A 24,287-nucleotide genomic window follows, 5' to 3' on the forward strand; every position below is an offset into this window, starting at 1 on the left:
TGGACGATAATGGTCCGTAGCCATCCTTATTTATTTATTTATTTATTTATTTATTTATTTCACACCAATGCACGCAGACATCAGACTGTGTGGTTACAGTATTTTTTGAGGAAGATGAGGTGGAGGAAGACAGCTTACTACTTGCTGAGATAGGGATAACCTTTCTGAGAGCATTGCGGTCATTGGATTTGGTGTGGCGGCGCATGGAGGTGGTCCCGTAGGAGTACTGGCCAGGTAGTCTGCGACTGAGTACAAAATTCCACTCAGTGCATTTCACTTTGGTAGCTTTAGCCTTTGGTGCACTCCCAACAGTAGCAAAGAACTGGTACACCCATGATTCGATCTTGGTGCTAGAAGTAGGCACATCCTCTACCTCATCTTCTTGGTCCTCTTCATTATCTTTGAAAGTACTGTGCTTTTTTTGTTGTGAAAGTCCTCCAGCTGGTGGTGGTGGCTCTTGGGAATGGGGGATGGCAATAACTGATGCCATTTTTAAGATAAATAGCAGTTTTGATAAAATTCTTCCAAGTATGTACTGTGTACTAGATTGGTAATGGATAATGAGTACGAAAAGGTGTCAGAGGTGTGCAAGGGAAATTTTGAAGTTGAAAGTTCCTAGATCAGTAGAAAATGCAGTTCCGAACTGTCCACGAAGGACGGATCTTATCGTGAAGTGCAGACGGGTTCTCGGACACGTCATCATGCCGCGCGCCAGCGTATGGTCATGTGGCACTGTCCGGAAGGTCCGCAATGAAGTCAGATGTTCGTAGATATCTACGGATGCAAAACTAGTTGAAATAGTTGCAAAAATTGTATAGAAGTGTTAACAATGATTCTAGAAGGTGGGAAATGGCAGAGTTTTAACGTGACACTTTGTAAATTGGACACAAATATTGTTATATTTGGCAAGTATGATATTAGTAAGTTGTAGGAAAATAGCATGCACTGGTAACAACCCATGAAATTCACTGAAAAAACGTTGTTAAAGGGACGTTATGGTTAAGTTGGACTAATAAAAACCTATGAAATTCAATGAAAACACTTTGTTAAAGGGACATTATGGTTAAGTTGCACTAATAAAAACCTATGAAATTCAATGAAAAAACTTTGTTAAAGGGACGTTATGGTAAAGTTGCACTAATAAAAACCTATGAAATTCAGTAAAAAAACATTGTTAAAAGGACGTTATGGTTACAAGTAAAATCGAAAAACCCCTGAAATTCGCCAGTTATGGTTAGCTAAGCAACCATATCTCGTGCCACCACCGTGCACTGCTAAGACTAACACCCTGGACATCAAAGATGACATCACAAATATCATTGATGACATCACTGGTGATGTGATAAGGAACGCGGTGACGGGAGATGTTCTTTGTTCGTAGCTTACGAACAGTTTGAATGGTTAGAGTAAAGGACCTGTATACGTGGTCCTACATGACAATGGAGGTGTTTCAGGAAATCGATGCTGCGTAGGAAATAGACGGAGACGCGCGTTGATAGAATGCAGAGGTTTTACAGTGGAGCAGCCAATGGGGCATGGTCAACGGAGCGAGGCTGCAGCAGGCAGAGCGAGGTCAAAGCAGTCGACTTCGAGTGACAAATGGTGGCAAAGGCTCTGGCAAGCTAGAGTCAGTGCTGCGCTCCGTTGGAAATTCATGTAATTCAATGCTGGATAAAGGAAGACATGTGATTCCAATCAAATTAAGTAAGATGGGCACAGGGGTTCCAAAGTACTTGTCTTTGCTTGAACAGCAGGAAGAAGAAAGAATAGACAGTACTAATGGTGGAGCCAAAGTTTTTGAACTTAGTGCTCATTTTGGAATATTTTAGAAGTGCCAAGTATTTTAAAGGTTAAAGTTTAAGAGTGTTTTAAATAGTGAATTTAAGTTGCATTTAGAGACATGTGAGGCCTGTATAGCAGTGTAACAGGAGAGGTGTGATTAAAGTGTGAACTATGAGTGCATGTGAGTCCAGCCTCATGTTAGATAAGAAATAGATATGAAGTGCTGTGGATTTTAAGGTGTGTGGTGTGAGCTGTGGATGTCGTGGCCTTTGAAGTTATACACATGATGCTAGGTAAACCTTGGTCACTAGTTGTGTTGATGATGCTTAACAAATTCTTCCTACAGACGGATCCTACAGATGGACTCTTAAAGCAAAAGCGTTATGGACTCAAGGTTGGATCTAAGGGAGTTGTAAATGTATGTGATAGCTGTTTACTAACGGTTTGTTTTGCAGGTGGGACTGTTCAAATGACCTTTATGCATACCTTTTGGGGAAAGATTTTTTTTTTGGCCATTTTGTTTTTAGAAGGGCATTTGTGCCAGTTAGGAGAACTAAGAAGCTTAGTTAGAGTTTTAGAAATGCTAAGAATGTTAAAGTATAGAAATGTATTTAGCAGTGATGTTAAATTTAGTAGCACTGTTTTTGTGATTGCAGTGTGGGGATCTGCATGTGTGAGCATTTGTGGTGTGCTAGATATTTAACATTTTGGCGATTTTATAGTTGTGTACTTGATGACTTAGAGTGTGTTGTGTAAATGATAACTCGCAGCAGTGGTGTTAGTTTGGGTTGTTTTGGGGAACACAGGTGACGAATAAGGGTTAGCAATATCACACTGGTTGTGTTGCATGGGTGTTGTTTGACCCGGACGTTTTTGAACGTCCAGCCTGGTGCTTTTGGTGTGAGGTGCACATCTTAGTGTTGTGTTTTAGTGGTTGCAGGGATTTGAGTAGTGTAGTGTTCCAGTGTGTATTTGATTCAAGTGACTGTGATGTTTCTGATTGTGTGGGATGTGTTTTCATGCTTACTCTTTCAGTAGTTGTGGTCTGTCAGGTGGACCATTAGAATACAGGTGACGAATTAGGAGTGGCGGCATAGGCATTTTCTTGTGCATTTGTTGTTTTGTCATTTACTCGGGTGTTTGGAATACCCAGCCTTGTTCTTTGGTGCGTAATTTAGTGCAGTGTTTTGGAGCTGTGTAAGTGGCGTGATATGATTTAGCATGGGTTGTGTGTTGTTTCGTGGTAGAGGAGGAGAGAGTATTGATCTTTCTTACGTGTGTAGATTGTAAGTGGTGCAATTTTCAGTGGTAGTGTCTTTCCTTTACTTGGTAGAAAAGGGGAGGGGCATTGTAGTTGGTGTCATGGTACCATTTTAATTGGGTATACTTTCACGGTATGGATGTGGTTTTAATTCAAGCGGTAGTGATGAACGTACATGGATTTTTGAGTGTATGGGTGCTCTGTGTTTCATGTAAGTGAGGTCTCGCTGGTGTGAATGTTGTTGTGTAAGGAAGGGAGATATGTAGTGATTAGGTTTCTTTGTTGCTTGTGCAGAATGAGTAGAATGTTGAGTGAGTGACACAGAATATTAGTAGTGAGAATGTTGATGTATGATTCATGGGTTTTATGTGAGTCAGTTGAGAGATGTGAGCCTACCTGGGAGGATGCAGGTGTATGTTGCCTGGAACCCAGATGTACTTGACCTTGTATGATTATCACAATGTACTGGAAATTAATTGAAGAAGTTACTGGAACTTCACCTGAGGTCAGAGTCATCTGTGGGAAACACAGAACTCTACACCCGCCTCATACCTGTCTTCAAACCCCACTCTCCTGGGTTCGAGATCACCCTGGTATACTTTGATAGGAAGAAGTTACGGGTAGGGAAGATCAAGAGGTTAGGGCAGGTCGGTTCCCCAAATGCCCCTAAGGAGGAAACACAAGGTTAGAGTAACAGGAGCAGAAAAGGAGAGGCGGACAAAAGGAATGCTGGTGAATGTTGATTGTCCTTAATGTATTTATATCTACCCATGTGTTATCTGTGTCTGTTCCATTTACTCCCCTCCACTACCTGGTCAGAATGTCACTGGAACTCACTACATTGTAAGAAGCTCACTGCTTCCTATTCCTATCAAATATACCTTATCAATTGTACGTTCTTTTGTGATCAAAAGAGCATTGTCCTTCCCTGTATATAAAGATAATAAATAAACAAATAGTAACAGGCCAGTGAGTAACTGGACATCCACAAACCTTGGATCGAGCCTGATGTAATAGAGACCCTCTTATGGCTCCTGTGTCCATGCCGACTAATAAGCACTTATTCCACTCCACTTCCCTAATTAAGGAAGCAGCTCCTCACACAGTGCCAAAACATGGCTGCGTCCTTGGGTCACGCAGTTTATGGACTATATAAAATAAAATTCTGTCAGTTGTTATGCCATCAGTACAACTGCAGCCTGTCAGACATAACAAAAAACTGATCAAATATAAAGAAAATTGTGCAATACAACTGCCAACAGATAGATACACTCACAAGAAATCACATGGAGAACAACACTCCACTCAATAAAGGACAACCATGACAGATATTGCTTCATATGGTTTAGTAACCACAATAGTAAAGTTCCCCCTAACTATGCTTGCCCAGCATAGTGTTTCACAATTAAATTATCTTGTTGAGCTATCTTGTTTAGTTACATGGCCCTGTTTCCGGGCTGCCAAGTTTTCAGTTTGCTTATTGTTGCTTGTTTGTATTGTCATTATGCACGATATTCCCATGTCTTAATTTGACACTGAATGACAACCTTATTGTGTTCTTATCGTGTTCTTAATCACTGACCCATAGCAATGTAATTTACCCGAGTTGTAGCAGGAAATGTTGAAGAATTAATCACTTACCCTCTAGTCAGTTATTTTGAGCCAATACAAATACCCACCATTTCCTTCAGCATGAATATTGGATGTAAGGAAGGAAGGGGCAAATTAGCCCCCCCCCCATGTATTCTATGCGAAATTAACCTTTTGCTCTTGCACTAGTGGGGGACACCTCCATCGCCCTTCTGCTGCCATGAGGAATAAGAGCTTGGTTGGAGCAGAGGTGGGGCTATTGCAAGACACATTTGGACTCCATTTTGTGTGCCCTCGACTCCATCTTTGGACTAGGCCGCAATTCTGCAATACAAAGTCTCCTCTCCCCTCAGCAGTGCCACGCCCAGCGAGCACCAACCGCCCCCACCTTTTCTGCGCAGCCCAAGTCTCTTTCTCACGGATGCACTGAAGCTAACTGTAACAATTAAAACTATGTATCGCATCATTCTTCATCTGAGATCACTGTCCTGTGTGTGAACCGGCCCGAACCATGACTTGTAGATCATCCATCTCCACAAACCTACTCTTGCCCCCTCACCCTCTCTGTTGGAAAATTACTGCTTGAGCTGACCACCCTAGAGTGCCCCCAATAAACCCAGACGCCTGTCACAGTATATCCTGTCTTGAACTAACATGCGTCACCCCACTCCCCGCCTCGCCCTGATGTGCCAGAACAGCCCAGTACCCAAGTTATCACAGAAGGCAAGACCCCCACACCCTTTACCTTACGAATTACCCAATGTGAGATGATGCAGTTATGTATGTACAATTTATAAGCCTCTAAGATTTATTCAAAGGTATATTGATGCTCATTGTTTATTGCATGTCTAGAATAAGTGTATAGATTAGCTAGAGAGGTCCAGCCGCCTCTCCGACCTGGCCTAACCTTCAACTTGCACGGACCGGCCCAGCTATATCACGTGATGTCCAACCTCCTGCCAAGTCATCAGCCAATTGAGTCGAGCCGGCCCCTAAAGAACTGTATGTGCACCACCCTTCTAACCAATTACATTGTAACTTGCTGGCTGTATAGAAATTGTCACTGATGACGCTGTAACCTTTTATAAACACATTGTATTGTATTGTTTGCCAGAGCGCTCCCAAGGTAGCAGAGTTCTCTGGATGCTGAATTTTATATAAATCTTTGACAGCTGCCAATCACCTCTCATAGTCTCATTTCCTACTGGGTTTTATTGGTATTGTGGGCAGTGAGTACTTTCACTTGGTGACCCCGACATGATCGAGGGTGCACAGAGAGAAACCCCTGTGCCTTGCAGCGAGATCCAGGACGTCCCCAGCAAAAACCATTGCCTCCTGCGGCTGACCAGTGTGCGCACAAAAGAAGAGGTTCCAAGGGTCCCCGCATTGCCAATACCCGACTGCTCGCCAGGGCGGGTCACTGCTTGGTTGGGGTGTGGCCCTGATTGTGGATAGACCGTGAACGGAGGCTCTCGGATCACCTTGGATACAGGAGTACTGGTTCCGAGAACCTCAAAGAAGGGAAATATAAGTGGTGCAAGGATCGTGATAAGTAACATAGTGGGGAGTCAGATTTTGGGTTTAGGGACTGTGTTAATGTAACTGATAGGCTTTTTCTTATCTATTCTTTATATGGCCATTAGGTTATGAATACAGAGGTAACAGAATAAGGGAAGAGTATGGGAACCTAGCTCTGAAGGGGGGTAGAAGGTGGCGCTGCATAGCATTGTCTCGACCAGTGCAGGAAATAAGTGGAGATGAAAAACGTAGGAGTCTCATATCTTAAGTAGACTCGGGAGATATTAGTACATTTAGTACATTATTTTTCTTGTAAGTGTACCTATTTTAGAAGTAAGCCCAAAGGGGTCCAGGGAAGGAGGGCAAGGAGAGTGAATAGAAAAAGAGAATATGGATAAATGTGACTAGGACAGGGTAGGAGTATAACTAGCACCAAAGAAAAATACATGTTATATGTTAACTGTCGTTAAGGTCAAATTTGTTGGTCCGTTCGGAAAGTATATGTAAGTTTGTCGTCCACTTAATAAATATTCAAAGTGTGTCCTTTGTTGTTCATATAGAAACAAGAAGGTGTAAGTGACAAGGTTTTTATGATATTATGCAATAAGTGTTGAAGTATTGCCAGAGTAAACAGACATTGTGACACACTACCCACACACGAGTAAACACAAAAGGTAAAAAGGGGAGCCATGGGGGGAGACACACCTTTAGCTCATATCTGCCAGCATCTTCCCCTGTATAGAGAGAAAATACAAATATGCCATGAGCAATGGCTCACGGAAATAAAGGGAGAGGGATCATCCCAAGTGTGGCCAGAAGGGGGGTCATTTGATAAAGGAGTGTTAGACCTTGTGACAACCCACCTGCTAGCAAAGTATCGAGGTAAGCAGCTCCAAAACAGACGTGAAATATTAGACCTTTGGAGTATGTTTGAAGATGCATCCCCCGGTAATGATGTAATAAAAGAGGTAACGCCAGAAGCGCCACCAGCCCCAACAGGGGAGGGGTAAGTAACAACAGAAGAAAAAGTGATAAAACAGGGGGACAATGACCTCACTAGACTATACCCACTACTAACTGGGTCCGCTGCGGGGTACAGCGACCCATCTGATTTTCCTGAACCAAGTGCCCCTCAAACCCCCGCAGCCACAGCCCCGCCTCCTTATGATTCCAGAGGGCTGTACGGAGCTACAAGCGTCCCTCCAGTAAACCTAGCACGTCTCACTGGGGATTTGGAAAGACAACTTGGCTCCACACAAATGGAGATAACACGATTGCGAGCATTATGTGACTGGGTGTTAGGGAGAATTCTCATTTATGGCTAATTTCCCTTACCTAGTGAGTCCCTCAGCAGCTTTGCAGGATTTCAGGGGTTTATTTTTTCCACCTGGTAAGAGTGTGAGCCTTTTTTCCCACTCTTACAGTGTATTTTTTGTGTATGTTGTACTTTTTGTGCTCATGGGCTATGGAGTGTCACCAACTCCCTAGGCATCATCATGTCTAGGTGGGCTTTATGTGAGGGAGGGGTTTAGTAACCCCCTGCACAGGGTCCCCTTGGAGACCCAAGTAGCACTTTGTGTCCATTGGCTGAGGTGGTTGTCTGGGCTGGACAACCCCCCTGCTGTGCGATTGACAGCCAGGCTGTGTGAATGGGGGAGTTTGGCATAAAAGGCAGGACTCTTGGGCTGGAAGTCAGAGACGCTACTGGAACTACAAAAACTGAAGAGAAGTGGAGAAGAAGACGGCTGCTGCAACTCCTGGAACCCGGTGAAGCCCTGATGCAGTCCTGAGCTATCTACCCTTCAACGACAGAGGAGATCCAGTCCGGAGTATCCTTCCCTTGAGCCTGGTGGGATCAACCAGCTCACCTTCTACAGCCAGAGAATCCTCTTCTGGGTCGAAATCACTGCACTGAGCTGTAGTGGTCTGGATAGACAACAGAAGAGCCCTCTCCTGTTTTTAAGGAGCGCACCTTTTATTCATTGTTGCTTTGCTGCTGCTGGCTTCATCCCTGGGTAGTGCAGATTGCTCCAGAAGTCCTCCTTCTTGTCCCCAAGACTGAAGTTTCACGAACAGTGAGTCTGTAGGAACTACCAGGAGCAACTGCCGTAGAACCAGCTTTCTTCATCTGAATAAGGTACTGTGTCCATTTGGTCGTTCTCTCCATCCGACCTTGAGGAATCGGGTGAACCCTTTTCCTTTCTGAAGGCTTGTCCTTTCTTTCGTCCGTCTTATAACTTTTCTCTCCCTTTGACAATATCCAATGCTCCTGGCAACGTTAATCTTGAACTGTTCTCACTGTGTAATCCTCGACAACAGAGCCCTGCTCCATTTGACACTGGCGCAGGCCTATTGACTTTTATCTGCCTCTTAGAACACGTCCTCTGATTCTATTCCCTTGACAAAAGTATTGCCTATGATTTGTATCCATTAGTCCCTTGTTTTAATTCTTTGTGCTAAGTGTGTTTCACTACGGTTACATTTCTTCCCGCGGTTTTCTTTCGTAAGATCGAACTGTCATTAGTGTCAAAAAGTGATCGCGTAAGAACCCACGATAACGCATTTGTTTGTTTCGAAACACTGGTCTGTCAAATCCTAATGTACTTACCTTGAATTGACCTGAACAAGAGGAATTGGTTGTGTGTAGTATATTTAAAGTGTGGTATTATTTAATAGAAGTGAAGTGTTTTGTGAACAGATGGTTTAAAAATAAATGTACTTACATTTGAGTCAGTGTTTTCTTGAGTCACAGTAATTGTAGTCCTGTGTGTAATTCCTATTACTGGTCATTTGCTCTTGAGATAAGTCTGGCTGCTCAGCCATCGCTACCACTTTACTGTGTAGTACAGGCTTGTACCAAAGGTGAAATTGTACTATCACTTGTAGTCTTAATTGTATGTAGTGGTCCCTAAGGGTACTACATATGATTTTGCCTAACACCGGGGACAAATGTTGCCTGGGGAGGGGAGGCACCGTCAAGCAAAGCAGGTGGGCCAACATCTTCTCCGCTATTACAGAGGAATTTACCAACAGGGCCTGAACATGAGTGGACGTCAGAAGAGTTTTTCTTTCTTCTTAATGACACCCCCATAAAAATCGTACAGGCAGAACAAGGAGGCAGCCAAGCAGGGGAGGAACAAGGAAGTGGGACTCAGACAGGAAAGTAGACGAAGTGTGGAGTGATTTAGATGAGTACGAAGAAGGAGCGGCAGTATTATCCCTACAACTACGAGAGGACCCAGAAGATGGGGTAGTAAGAGAAATATGCAACATGCAGTTCATAGAGAGTGTTCAGCATAGCGCTGCATGTTGCACAGGGGAGCCATCCACTCTCCTGAATCCTCTTCGTCGCCATCGTAACAAGCCTGAGTGTACTGTTGTTGTCACGTATGCCGAGTCAGAGTATATCGTCAATGCACACCTCTTGACTGTAAGCAATGCTTCAATTAATGCAATTAGTTCTGCTGCCTGTGCCGAAAAATGTGAGGGGAGGCGCGTCTGCACTATCACTTTATATTCTTCCCCTTCAATTCTTACCACAGCTGCCCCTACATGCTTTTCTCCTGTTTCACAATCGATAGACGCTGATTTTCTACAAAGTATATTTCACCTTCTTCTTGGGCATTTTCGCTTGTTTTAGGGATGTCGTCTCCTTCACCTTGTATGGGAGCGAGGGGCCCCTAGGCCCCTTCGCGCCATACACTCCTCAGTACGAAGCTTGGACCACGTGCCTCCGGTAGTGGGTTTGCCCCTTGCCCTTATGTAAAGTTAACCACGGTTGACCGCTACATAGATGGGACCACCGAGCAGGACACGGGGCATCCATGTTTTGTGCCCCCTTTCGACTCCATCTTGGGTAAACAGGCCTCACTGCGATAGTACAGCAAGGCTCAGCTCCCCTTCCACTGCAACAGCCAAGGACAGAGACACACACACAAGGCACGCAGGCAGCACTCCCCCTGCGAAGGAAAGCTCTGCGCTCCCATTCTCACGCTGAAGCCGGAGAAAGTTGCAACAACCAATATGATACAGTTTTCTTCCTCTGAGATCATTGCTAGCATGAGAACCAGCATGTGAACCAGGATGAGCTAAGCACTTTTTGCTCGTTCGTCCCCGTAAACGTGCTAGCCACCCACCCCCATTTAGAGCAATTTAATGCCATCCTGACCCTGCGCTCCCTGTAAGGTATATCTTTCAAGTGCCAGACCCTCGCCTATGCTGCGAAACCCATCCAACACACCCACTACTAACCTTAAGCATCTTGCCACAATATATGTTTTTACTTATACTAATAGGTCTAAAGCTTAGGAGATATGTGAAACACAGCTTGACTCTTTTTACATGCACAATAAAGGTCAAGGCCTCCAATTAAAGCCACAAATGACCCAATTGTACTGACAATAAATACTATGTGTGATTTGTGTAAGAAATATGAAAAGTAGCATAAAATGTTTAGATAATTTGTTATTTAGTGTTTTATGAATGCAACATATTAGCTTAGGTAGTGACCACAGTGACCGGACCCTGACCTGCGTGGAGCACAAGATATTTGACGTCCATCATCTCGTCAGCCACTCAGCCAATCAGAAGGAAGAGATGCCACCCACACCTACAGCACCACACTGCCTGGCCAATCGGGTCCATTTAGTATTTTTTGTTAGAGTTACTTTAATTGATATACATATGAGGGATGATGTAAATGTTTTTGGTAGGGTTTTGTGGGTTATTTCCTAGCTGGAGAAATAAACCATCCTTTGAACTCTTGCAGCCGGTTCTCAGTGCCTCCTTCCCCGACAGGGGTTGTGTTGGTTATTTCATTTTCTCTCACACGTAGTAAGCCGGGGAAAGGCACTTACATTTTTGGTGACCCCGGCGACGTGATTTAGAGAGGTGCCTCGAGGCTTGCACTGCCCGGCAGCGAGATCCAGGACGCCCCCAGCAAGACCATCGCCTCTGCGGTTCACCAGACTGTGCACACCAAGAAGAAAGGGTCAAGGTTTCCCGGTTGACGAATACCCGATCGAAAAGGCTGCTCGCCAAGGCAGGCCACGGCTTGGTTGGGGGACGTACCTGAGCGAGGTCCGGCCATGAGCGGCGACCCTCGGAGTACCTGACTGAGCACGTGGAGTCCCGGTTGCAAAGACCCCAAAGGAAGGTAAGGGGAAATACGGGAAGAAGGGAATTAGCAAACAAAGGGAAGTTAGTTAAGAATAGGGTATGTGTGAGTGACGGCGAGGCTTTTCTGATCTATCCTTTAAATGGCCATTAGGTGTTGTAAGAAGTGAGAAGAAGAGAAGTGGTATCCTAGCCCATACGGGGTAGAAGGCAGCGCCGCGTAGAATTTGTCCTGACCAAGTGCAGAATAGAGATAAAGAGAAAATAGTAGGGGTCTCGTATATTGAGTAGACTCTGAGTAGTTTTAGAATATTCTTTTTCCGTGGAGGTAAGAAATCTTGAGACATAATAAAGGTGAAAGAGGTGGGGAGTGAATGCGAAATAGTAGGTAGAATAGGGAAGAAGAAAAACTGGGGACAGTAATTGGAATAGGGAAAGAACAAACGCGCGCAGGCAGTGCATGTGTATGTTGCATGATTATATGTTTGTTGGTCTGCTTTGTGTATATGTCCTGTTGAACACGCCAAAGTATTTCAGTACAAGTAACTTATTGATTAATGAATAACAGGCAAAGAAATAAATTGTGAGAGGTGACCAGGTAACACCTCTCAGGAAGAACAGCTAATGTGACATACCATAATTGCGAGCATTGATAAAAAACATATTTTCACAAATTGTAACTGACATACCAAGTGAGAGGTGGGAAGGGACTCAAGGGTACCTGAATACACAAGAAAGGAAAAGAGGCATTGCCATGGGGGAAGTAACGCCACTGGCACATATTTGCCAGCATCTTCTACTATATAGCAACAGGATACAGAAGTATCACGATCAGTGGATCACTGAGATAAAAGGAGATGGGGTTATACCGATTTGGCCAGAAGGAGGGTCATTCGACAAAAGAGTGTTGGACCTAGTATCAACACATTTGCTAGCATGATAAAAAGGGAAACAGTTACAGAACCGGAGAGAAGTGTTAGATTTATGGCGAATGTTCGAGGAAGTTACCCCCACGGCAGAGGTAGGTACAAGCTGAATGATAGAAAAGCAGAAAATACCTGAAGAAGAAAGCGGGACACCAAAAGGGGAGTGCTCAACAACTACAACCGAGAACAAAGTAACAAAAATCTATCCCTTAATGACCAGGCCAGCAGTAGGGTTTAGTGAGCCCCTGTATATACCACCCACCCCCACTGCTCAGTGCGGGGCAACAGCCCCTGAACCCCCACCATATGACAAAGGAGGCCTGTACGGCCCCACGAGTGCGCCTCCTGTGAACAGAGCACGTTTAACAGGCGATTTAAATCGCCAGCTAGCACACGCACAAATGGAAATAACACGGTTAAGAGCTCTATGCGACAAGGGGCAAATGCTGCCAGGGGGAGAGGAGGCTACCCCCGCTGTCACTGGCAGATCTCACACCCCCGATAGGGGCAGTAAGCAATGCAACCCCATCAGTCTCAGTATCAGGGCAATCTATAGCATCACAAGGGGCGTCATCACAGCAAAGACAAGAACAAGAGTGGCAGTCAGGACAGTTCCTGTTCCAATTGAATAACAAGCCAGTGAGAATTATACGCCCAGATACACCAGAGAGTCAACAAAGTGGAGATCAAGGTGAAAGGCAAGGAAGTGAACCCAAGGAAATTTGGGAGGATAATAACGAGCCAGAGTCAGAAATAGAAGAAGTATGGGATGATTTAGATGAATGCGAAGAGGCAGCTGCCGCAGAGGGTTCCCCACTGCCAAATTGCTGTTACCCAGACACACTATCACCATCATTATAGCAGGGTAGATTAAGACAACAAACAGAGAGGACAGGGAACATACTAGTAAGTAAAACGAAAAAAAGGGAGAACGAGCAAAACAGGAAAGAAACAGAAACTACAAATGCCACTAATACATAAAGGAGCAGGTAGGCCAAACTATATCCCGTGGGCCCAAATGGACAAAAACAACCTGTTAAAGCTCCTCCCTCCACTGACGGGAGGAGCAGGTAAGTGGATACATGTATTTCAGAAGAACACGGCAGACGTGCCGTTAGCTATAGGTGATGTGAAAAGCTTATTAGTATCAGCAATCGGGGACCAAGCAGACATAATCTGGGAAAGGGCAGGGTTCCCGGGAGTAACAATGAGCTGTGATCGCCACGATGGATCACCATTCAACAGTGTTCGAGCACAAGTGTGGGATGTATTGCGGCGTGCATTTCCAGACGTTCCAGACTTACATGCAGTGATACAGTGCACGATGGAGGAGAGCGAGGATCCTGCACAATTCATTTTGCGAGTGCAAGACTTATGGAGAAGTGAAACTGGTACGGCATGGAATCAATCAACAGCCTTATTTTATTTTATCATTAAAAAGGGGTTGCCGAAAGAGGTGCAGAAGGCCTTGGACAAAATAGCTGGGATCGAAGCCAAAGCGTGGCCTGAAAGTCAGAGCATAATTGTACACCATTGGAGGAGGATCAAAGAGAAAGAAAAGGAGGTCACACAAAAGAGGCTGGCCGACGAAGCAAAACTAGTGCAGACAAAATTAGTGAAGGTCGCCGCCATTACTGCCAGTGTAACCGCAGACAGAGGAAACGAAGGAGAGGAAAACGTGGGAGGAAGACCCGTTGGGATAGCAGCGCAGTGGGTTGGAGAGGACCAAGCACAGTGGAACGGAGAGGAACAGCCATGCCAAGGATCACAGTGGCAGAACAGGCCGGCCCAAGGAAGAGGTGGGTACTGTGGGCAGAGGGGAGGACATGGAGGAATGGGAAACAGAGAGTATGGTGGGCAAGGACCAAGAGGAGGACAACAGGGGTCATGTTGGAATTGTGGAAGGTGGGGACATTATTCACGAGATTGTAGAATCCGACCATCAGGTTATTTTCAGGGGCAGCAGCAGCCCATGAACAATGAACAGGGGTGGGGCTGCCCACACCCAGGTAGCCCTTGTGGAGCTCCAATGGGAAGAGGGGGACAACAAGATCAGTTCTGCTATGACCCCCAAATGCAACAAAGACAGCCAGCCCCACAACAGCAGCAACAGCAGCAGCCACAACAGCAAAACGCACTACAGCCCATGGCGAGACAAAACCCAGTAGGGAACATAAACAATAACCCTTTTGCAGCGGCCGCAAATGATGCCCCTGCACCATTCCGTGGCGTAACGGCCGTAGGTGACAACGTTTTTTCAGTACCGGGTCAGTAAAGATACCAAGACTAGGATAGCCCACAGGGAGTACTTGCGTGTCCAGTCCTATCCACCACACAAAATGCAAATGAGGAACCACTAGTGGCGGCAGAGATAGGAAACAAGCAGTTTATCTTTATGGTAGACTCTAGAGCAGAAAAATCATGTCTCACAGAAGGGCGGTTTCAGCTCTCAGGAAGAAATTTGGAGATGCAGGGGTTCTTTGGGGCTATTTTAAAAGTTCCTTACACAAAAGATCTTGATGTAACAGTAGGGGGAAAAACAGTGCGCACACCCTTATGGTATTACGAAGACGCGCCAATCAATTTGATGGGACGAGACTTGCTCAGTAAGTTAAACATGACCATAGCCTTTACTGAAAGAGGGATAGTGTGCTCGACGCCAGGGCTATACCCCGTACGAGCACTCCTGATAATAAGCACGATTACAAAGGAAGTTGCAGTAAGAGGGATCCCCATTGACATGGACATGTTTGTCTATGGAATACAGGTATTAGCCCGAGTAGTGCCTGAAATAACACAAAAAGAGTGGAGAATACCATCAGACTTCATATTCCGCCCAATCACACCAACAGATGTAGTGCCAGGCACAATTACATCTATAGACATTGAGGCAGTTCAAGTTTCCAACAAACGCATTGTGGTCATAGGCCTGGACGCGCAGGGATGCGAGTGGAGAAGTGTGCTATGCATAGAGCCAAACATAATGCTAAAAGATATAACTGATGAAGAATTGTTTACTGATTACGAGGGGGATGGAGAAATAATAATGGAAATAAGCATACCATGTGACATTATGATCCAACCCAGAGAAATACACAACCCACTCATGGCTAACAGAAAGGCCCAACTGACAATATTTGAGGAAGACATGGCCAGGGTAGCACCTAAAATTTGGACTACAGGGCCACACGATGTGGGATTGTTGCATGAGGTGACTCCCATAAAGATAAAACTGAAACCAGGTGCCCTCCCACCCAGAGTGAACCAATACCCAATATCCAAAGAAGCAGAGGAAGGTATTAGAGAAACAGTGAATGCACTCCTAAGCCAAGGTATCTTAGTGCCATCAACTTCCCCATGCAACACAGCACTTTTTCCATTTAAAAAGCGAAAGGAGGGGCGTGGAGAATGGTCCAGGACCTCCGCCCACTCAATGACGTCATCCAAAAAAAGTTCCCATTAGTGCCTAACCCGGCATCAATATTGTGCAGTATACCAAAAGAGGCAACTTGCTTCACTGTCATTGATTTGAAAAATGCTTTTTTCTCTGTGCCACTCGCACCAGAGTCGCAGTACCTTACAGCCTTTACATTAGGAAACAGCAGATATGAACACCGCAGACTCCCACAGGGGTATTGCGATAGCCCAAGCATTTTTAACAGAGTAATACGAGAAGACATCGTCAACATAGATGTGGGGAGCACCATTATACAGTACGTAGATGATTTACTCGTCTGCAGCAAAACAGAAGAAGAGTGTAGAGAAGGCTCGATAACACTGCTTAACCTATTGGCTGCCAAGGGATACAAGGTGGACAAAGGAAAGTTACAATACTGCCTTGCAGACGTTGTATATCTCGGCAAGCAAATATCTAAAGATGGGAAAAGAATACTACCAGACAGAGCTTCTGCCATTCTACACATCATCATACCAGAAACCGTGAAGGACATGCAGAAATTTCTTGGCATATGTACCTGTTGCCGAGCATGGATCCTCGATTATGCAGCATACACACGGCCAATGCTACTAGCACTGAAGGAAGCACAGAAGAACAGGGCCCCAATAAAATGGATACAAAAGACAATTGCCCAATTTTCCTGGTTAAAAGACCTTATTGCAGACGCCCCAATCCTTGCAAATCCAGATTATGAAAGGGAATTTTTCCTGTTTTCACACAGCAATGGAACATTGATGACAGCAGTATTGATACAAAAGACATCGCTAGGCCACAAACCATTAGCGTACTACAGTGGAATATTAGACCCAGTAACGCAGGCACATTTCCCTGACGAACAGGCCCTCGCTGCAGCGGCTTTCCCCATTGAGAAAAGTGCCACGATCGTAATGGGATGTTCAGAGACGCTATATGCGGAACACTCATTATTTGCTATCTTGGAAAGATCAAAATCTACTCTCACAACACAGAGAGTATCTGCTTATGAAATAATAATATCCAGTCCAAATGTACACGTGGTTAGATGCAAGACAGTGAACCCAGCCACATTCATTACAGAGCCATGCAGAACTGAAGATTTACAGGAACACGATTGTAGCACATTTGAGGGAGAGGCCGATGACATTCCCAAAGCAAGAGAAAATGCCCTTACAGAAGGAGAAATATATTTCATAGACGGGTCAGCATCCATAAACTCAGAGACAGGAGAGAAACATGTGGGGATGGCCGTAGTGTGCATGGAAGAAGACACATAAGAAGTGATTGTTCAAAAGCGCCTCCCCTCACATTACTCTGCACAAGCAGCCGAACTGACTACACTAATCAGTGCGTTACACACAGCCAAAGATTGTGCCATAGCAATATATTCAGACTCAGCTTACGTCACCACTACAGTTCACTCAGGGCTGTCACACTGGCGAGGGTTCAGAAGAGCAGACGGGTCCCCCGTACAACATGCCACGTTATTAAATGAACTAATAGAAGCTTTAGCAGAGCCATCGGTAGTGGCAGTGGTTAAATGCCAAGCCCATACCAATAACACAGACGCTGTCTCATTGGGGAACGCGGCAGCCGACACAGCAGCGAAGGAAGCCTCGTACTTCAATAAGACACCCACATCAGAGTACGTTGTAAAAACAGCCACAGCAGAACAACCAGCAGAAGCATACAGTAACACGCCCATAGCACAATTGATAGAATTCCAGAGAAGGGCCCCACTGGAAGAGCAGGAGTTGTGGGCAAAGGAGAATGTAAACAATCAGCCACAGATCTCATTTGGAGACAGGAAACGACAGGCAAGGTAGTGATGCCTGTAGAATTATTAGAAGTAGCGTTCCAACAACTGCATTTCCCAGCTCACTTAGCAAAACAACACATCGCCTCAGACATGCAGGAGGATTGTTTTGTTCCCAATCTGCACGAATACTTGTCTAAGTTTGTGATTGAATGTACTACATGCCAAACTTACAATTCAGGAATGACATTACGAACTCTGCGTGGCACTTTGCCACGCCCTACAGGTCCATTCAGAGAACTACATATCGACTACGCCGATATGGGAGAAAGATGTAATGGAGCGAGATACTTGATTGTGGTGGTATGCCCTTTTTCGCGGTGGGTGGAAGCGGGCCCCTGCCCCCATCCTGATGCAAAATGTGCTGCCAAGTTCCATGTGCGAGAAGTATTCTCGCGGTGGGGAATCTGTGACGTGATCCATTCAGACAACGGCACGCACATTGTGAATGATCTTTTCAAAGAAGTAACCTCCCTTCTGGGGGTGAAACATAAACTATGTTCCATTTATCATCCAATGGCCAATGGAGGTGTGGAGAGGATCAACGGGCTGCTCAAAAGCAATTTATCGAAATTATGCAGCACGTTGAAAAAAAATGGTGTATATTGTCTGCCCCTAGCACTGTTCCAACTTAGAAATCAACCATGCAAGGATCACCATTTGAGCCCGCACGAAATTGTGACGGGGAGAAGAATGCACACGCCGCTCTCTCCTGTTAGGAGGGCGTCTGATGCACATAGGGCTGCCACAGTGCTGGGGGAAGAGTTTAAGGAATACCTAGCACAGCTAACACGCGCAGTACGCAGCATAGCAAAACAAATTGCTCTGCCATTCACTGAAGATGTAGCAACAGACACCTCCATGCCGGCAGCAGATAGCCTGGAGGGGCATTTAATGCCAGGGGAACACATCTATGTTAGAAGTTTTGTAAGAAGGTGGAATTCACCAAGATTTCATGGTCCATACGCAGTGGTGTACAGCACCCCAACTGCAGTTAAAGTGAAGGGACTGAAATACTGGGTGCACCTATTGGACATGAGAAGGACACAGTGTCGCACTCCCCCAAAATGAAACAGACTGTGTGGACGGTACAATGCCGACATCAAAATGGCCATTTGGACAGGCAGACATGGGCCTCAGATTTCACCACGACTGAGGAAAGGGTCATGGCTGCTTGCCCTGCTCAGTTGTCTCGTCTGAGGCCTGTTGAATCTCAACTCCTGGTCCTGAGAGGAGGGCGTGGGCCTGCTGCAGCCTTGGGCTCCACCGCTCCCTCTGAGCGTGCAATGAAGAAGGCAGCCAAAGAGGCATGCATCTAGTGCACATTTCCTGAGTGGCTCTACCATTATATGCCTCTCTCCCCATGCTTGGCCTTATTAAATGACACTTTTAACTCTAGGAACATTCAAAGGAAAACACAGTCTCTGAAGTACAAACATTCTGAGCAGCTGTGCTCAATAGATCAGTAATTCTAAGTATTAAGAACCTAAGTATTTGAAGTCACATCAATTACAGATGTCCTATATTCCTGGCCATGCAGCACAAAAAAAAGCAGCAACGTGCTAAGCAGCATAGCAACCTTTCACAAATGTCTCATCGAACTTAAACTGTAAACTACTCCTTCAAAATGGCTATTGCTCTAACAGGGCTTTGGCAGGGCACACTGGTGTTGGGAGAGTGGTAGTTTATCCTGCCACTACTGCACTCCCGAAACATGGATATCACTTGTGCTGAAGGTGGGAGACGTCCCCCTTCCTCCCAACTGTAATCTGTGTTAATTACTTATTAATTACTAACAAGGAAATCATGCAATTAGGCCTTACTAACGCACAAAGACCCCCTTTTAGGTAACTCACCAGATGCCATCTTTTGCTAGGTTTGAAAATGATCTCTAAAAGCCTGTCCCTCCCTTGGTCCCATGCCGCACACCACCAGCCCAGGTCCCCACCCCACTGCCTCCATCCAGCTTCGCACAAACCCTGTTCTCCCAGAAGTTCAGCTATTTATTGTTGCAACCTTCAGTGCCATCTCAGAACAGATGAGCTCACTACACTGTAAGATCAGAACAGGCCCCCGCCTGAGAGCCCATCCGTCTCCACTAACCTGCTTGTGCCCCTTTTGACCCCCACCCTGCTAAACTGTAAACTACCAGGCCCCTGCCCCTCTGTTCTTTGATACAGATACACATCTAGCCCCCTGTAGTGACCCAACAAAAACACTCTCGAGAGCCCCGACCCCAGACCCACATATATTTCTTTCTAACTATAACACTTGTCTATTCGTACCATGAGGTATTAGGTAGATCAAAAACTCTGAGGTGGGCACCTGGGACAGGGATTCTAGGTTTATGGGTACCAGGGTGTAGAGGGTACAATGTCTGCCCATAACTTGTGTATGAACTCTGAAAGGCACTCACATTCCTACCTGACTTTACGAGTGTCATTTGTCTCATGCTCTCAAATGCTGTTTTTGCATAATCAGTTAGTCAGGTAAAGTGTAATTTTGCCGGTCTGACCTTCACCTCACGAAGATGAGCCCAGCTGACCCACATGCACTAGGAGTGACATTAAAGCACCCACCAATCCCATGAGGTGAACTCGTATGGATCCATAATGTGCTGATGATTTGACCCAATCGAGTTGCGGGATTGTATATTGTAATGTGATGTCATTTATGATGCTGGATGCTTTTTTAATGTGCTGCCCGTGTATCTGTTGGCAGAGCGCTCTCCGGGCAGCACTCTGAGTTCACAATTTCTTTATATAAACTTTGTTCAACTTGCAATCTCTCTCCTGGTCTCATTCCCTACTGGGTGTGTCCAGTTTCTGATTTTGGGATATTGTGTCGGGGAGTACGCACCTTCACTGATAATCTAACATACCTCTCCCTACTATGTATTTTCATGACCTCTGGCACTGAACAAAGCTTGCTCTAGTCAAACCTAAAATGGAACTTCTGGATGATGAAATAGTGAGGTGGTGACAGTGCTGTCCCATTCATTAAACAATAGTCAGCAAATTAAATTATAATACACGACAGCCTGCAATATCTGTTTAAAAGCCTGGAAATACTTTTCTTATTACAGGCTAGTTGTGACATCACATCTGATCTGCAATAAGAAAATGACATCACAACCTCTCTGCAATCAGTTATTACGCTTCACTTGTAATGCTACAATGCCTCATGCTTGAGCCAGCACAGAGCTGAATTAAAGCTGTCACTGCAGCACTTAATTAAAGCTGCAATCATCTTTTCAAATTCCTTTCTTGTCAAATTGTTTTCTACAACACTTTACAGACATACATTGGTGAGGAACTGTTTATGTTATAATGTTTAAATTGTGCACTGCTAGAGTTTAACACGCAAATAAACAATAGATGCTGCATATTACTTTTTTGCAATTCAAACATTTTCTAAATTGATTATGTGGACTAGCAAATGGAAGGTCCCTTACAATAAATTAAGCAAGAGGCCGGGTAGTATGGCGATGACCGTGTATGGCCATGCATTAAAATGAATAAAATACCCCGACTATATGTAAAAAGGATATTTGCAAGTCACCTTGCAGTTCCGTAATCTTATAAAAGAACTCGGCCTTCGACCTCGCTCATCTATTTGGTCACTGAACTCCTGAGTGATTTGTAATATCCTTATAACGCACGGTGGGGGTATCTTATCCCATAGACCATAGACCATCAACACATCCCACTTCCTGCTGCCCATTCTCAGCAGTTCACTAGAGCTATATAGGCAAATAATGTGCACCAAAACATCATCACTTACACTGATGCTGGCGCACTCACAGCTGATCTTACCATTCTAGCCCATTGTCCTGAGTGAGACACTCCTCCTCTGCTGAGCATGACTCCCTTTCAACTTACAGGCATTACGATTTTAGCTCAAGCACGCCTTACTCACTTGCACTCCAGACCAATATGCAGCTCTGTAGAAGATTGGTGGCGTGTGGAGAAATTCAATCAAATAGCGCGCCAAAAATCGGAGGAGGATTCCCAGCAGGATCTGGACACATCCGATGATAACCTGGGTGATCTGATGGAGAGTAAGAGATGTATTTAAGCACTTGCACGCAACCCTGATGGACGCATTACACAATGGTCACAGGAGGACTCAGAGGTGCTAGGAAGTCTATCACTGGCCAGACCGAAACTGACCATTACAGACTGCGGCAGTACCAGGTGGAGGCTCCCACTGATGGGAATTGATTTTACCAGTATCTCCAGTGGAAAGGGAGTAGGCAGAGGGAACAATAGCACCGGGATGCACAGCATACTAATCCACGCCACGCATACTAATCCATGCCATGCCACAGTCCCGCCAGATCTGATTGACAAATTGGTATACAGTGTTGGAGGTATGTGAGTGTATGCAACTGATTTTATACCATCTGTAACCTGGTTTAAACTTGTCAGAGTTTGTGCGGCACCACTAGTGACTTAGTGAGACTCACCACATGTGGGGGACTATAGGGAAACCCATCCCTCTAGCTGGGGAGCAGGACTCAAGGGGCCACTCTGTGCATGCATGGGGAATTGTCACTGCAGTAAAATTGGCCACACCAAATGTACGCAGTCTACTCAGGTGAAGTGAGATTACTTTATGAAATCCGCCTCATACTTGGTTTGTCACTTGGTTGTAAGAATTACAGTACACCTCATCATAAAATATTTCTTATCTAGCTAGGATCTCAGACTGGAAACACAATTTGAATCACCTTGACTCTTCCACTAGACGATATCCATTCATGGCAACAAACTATACCCCCATGAGATAATTTAAGCCATTAGTACCATAGGCTCTAGTGCAAAGCCTAGCCTTCACTCACCAATGAACAGACCCCAATTGACAGGGAGATAGTTAGCACCAAGACCAATTAATGCAAGGTTAAGGAGTAACAATTGTCTTTAAACCTGACAAAAAATCTTGCAGAAGCGCAAACACAACAATGATCATTTGCCTAGCTGTGCATCTCTAGGTGAGCTCCTTACCCTGACACGCACACAGACATCAACCAAATCAGTTATGTTCCAGACCAGCAAAACTTCCAGGTACTGCCCTTCCAGGCCCCTGCAATATTCAAAGTCCTAAAGTTAAACACATCTGCATAATGTTCCCCGCATGACACTTTAGTTGAGGGTGCCATGTAGCAGGGTTTCATCATCAACAATTACAAAGTGGCTTCGTGGTAGGTATCATCATGGTTGTAAACTAAAGTAGTATATAGTGAGGGCTGGGCAGTCTAGAGGGGTACGAAAGGGGGTGCATTGCAAGAAGAGGAGTATGAGGGACCCACATTAAAAATAAATAAAAAGAAATGCCATGAGGAATCCTACACATATGTAACTTGCTACCTATTTTTGTTTGCTGAAAACACATACACCTATACAGTGGCCATGGAGCTGGGTAACGCACCACGTAATGGCGGGTCTGGCGGGGTGACGGGTGGATCCCTTGCCACAGTGCGACAATCTGTTGTCAGAGGTGCATCACAGTAAGCAATTACATACGCCTGTCCCCCCTAGGGAGTGTGACTGAAGCATCCACCAGACACGAACCCCTGCAGCGTAACCTTCCTTAAAGCTATGTAATAAATTTGGGAACCCCAATTCCCACGTGGTGTGCTTAGGGGCTGTTCACAACTCTTGACCAGATGATACTGGGTCAAGCTAGAGAAAAGTGGTTTTAAGGCCTTCCTTTAAAGATCACACTTCCATTGAATTACTAAAAGTGGATGCGAAGGCTATCCAACTGCGCACCGTAAGACCTTAATGAGTGGGGATGCATTGTATCACTTTTTCACAGATTACAGAGCTGAGCAGTCCTGGCGTCTACAGCATACGGTTTCAAAATGGTGATTTGCTCATATTGTGGCACTATGCATAGAGGCACAAAGCTGCAAAGGAGCAAGTAAATGACCAACAATCCTAGACGTGTCACTCAAAAGAACCATACAAGTAAACACCTGAACTCGATTAGGTGAGGGAAGTCACAAGAGGATTGCACAACCCATTATATAAGCTGATTACATTTCGTCCACATGTGTGGTGTTTAGAGGCAGAAGTGAAGGTCTGGAGAGAGTTGGTGCTGAAAGCAGAACGATATTGAATTGGATCAAGAGGAAGAGGGCTGGAGAAACATGACCTTAGTAAGGATGTGTTAAGGTGTAATGTTAGAAGGAAGGAAATGGCTGGAGGCCGAGAAAAAGAAGTAGAGGCGAGAGGGATGTGTATAGGAGAGGGTGGAGGCGATATCCAGGGAGAGGATAAGTTAATTCACGTTAAGGTTGGAGATGACATGGAAGAAGGAGAAAACGAGTTTGAAGTTGGCATCCAGAAAGAGTTTGAAAAGGTTGAACGAGGGGTGAAAGAGGAGTGTTTACACTGAAAGTCAGAGGAGGAGCGGAGGAGGAGCGAGGACTACCAGGGAGATGGCCAGAGAAGAAAATGAGAAAGAACTGCGAGGGAAGCAGGCACGTCCAATTCTGAGGGGTTTGAGTGGAGGGGGGGTGGAGTTATAAGCATGTGGCAAAGCATTGAGGAGGTGGGGGTGAGAGAAAGAAAAGAGGAGCAAGGGAGGTGCGGGCAAGGTCCCCTTTGGCATGAGACCATTGTGAGGTGGACGAGTATAGGATATTTGTCATAGATACATGGCATGCAACAGACAGTGCTGACTGAAAGTTAACAGGACTTGTTTAGATTTGTGTGTAGTTCTAGGAGAGTTAAACAATGCTGCACTCTTTTTCATGGAGATGCTTCTTCAGCTCTGCAGGCCACCTCCCTGCTCCCTTTTCTTGGGATCTCGGGGATGCCTGTGTGCGAAGGAGTTCCT

General features: G+C 45.2%; 1 protein-coding gene across 2 annotated transcripts in view; it reads right to left on the reverse strand.

Annotated features, from left to right (window-relative positions):
- LOC138513011 (membrane-spanning 4-domains subfamily A member 8-like) overlaps positions 1 to 24,287 on the reverse strand; it is a 213,670-nt gene that overhangs the window by 76,444 nt on the left and 112,939 nt on the right. The window contains exon 3 of one of the 2 annotated variants that reach the window (XM_069627727.1): positions 21,360 to 21,491. The exons of the other annotated variant lie outside the window; for it this stretch is intronic. Coding sequence (XP_069483828.1) covers positions 21,360 to 21,491 — 132 coding nt within the window. The remainder of the gene's footprint in view (positions 1 to 21,359; positions 21,492 to 24,287) is intronic. 2 annotated transcript variants of the gene reach the window in all.

This window comes from Ambystoma mexicanum, chromosome 12, assembly GCF_040938575.1.
Source record: "Ambystoma mexicanum isolate Mex_15411 chromosome 12, UKY_AmexF1_1, whole genome shotgun sequence".
In the NCBI taxonomy this organism is placed as follows: Eukaryota; Metazoa; Chordata; class Amphibia; order Caudata; family Ambystomatidae; genus Ambystoma; species Ambystoma mexicanum.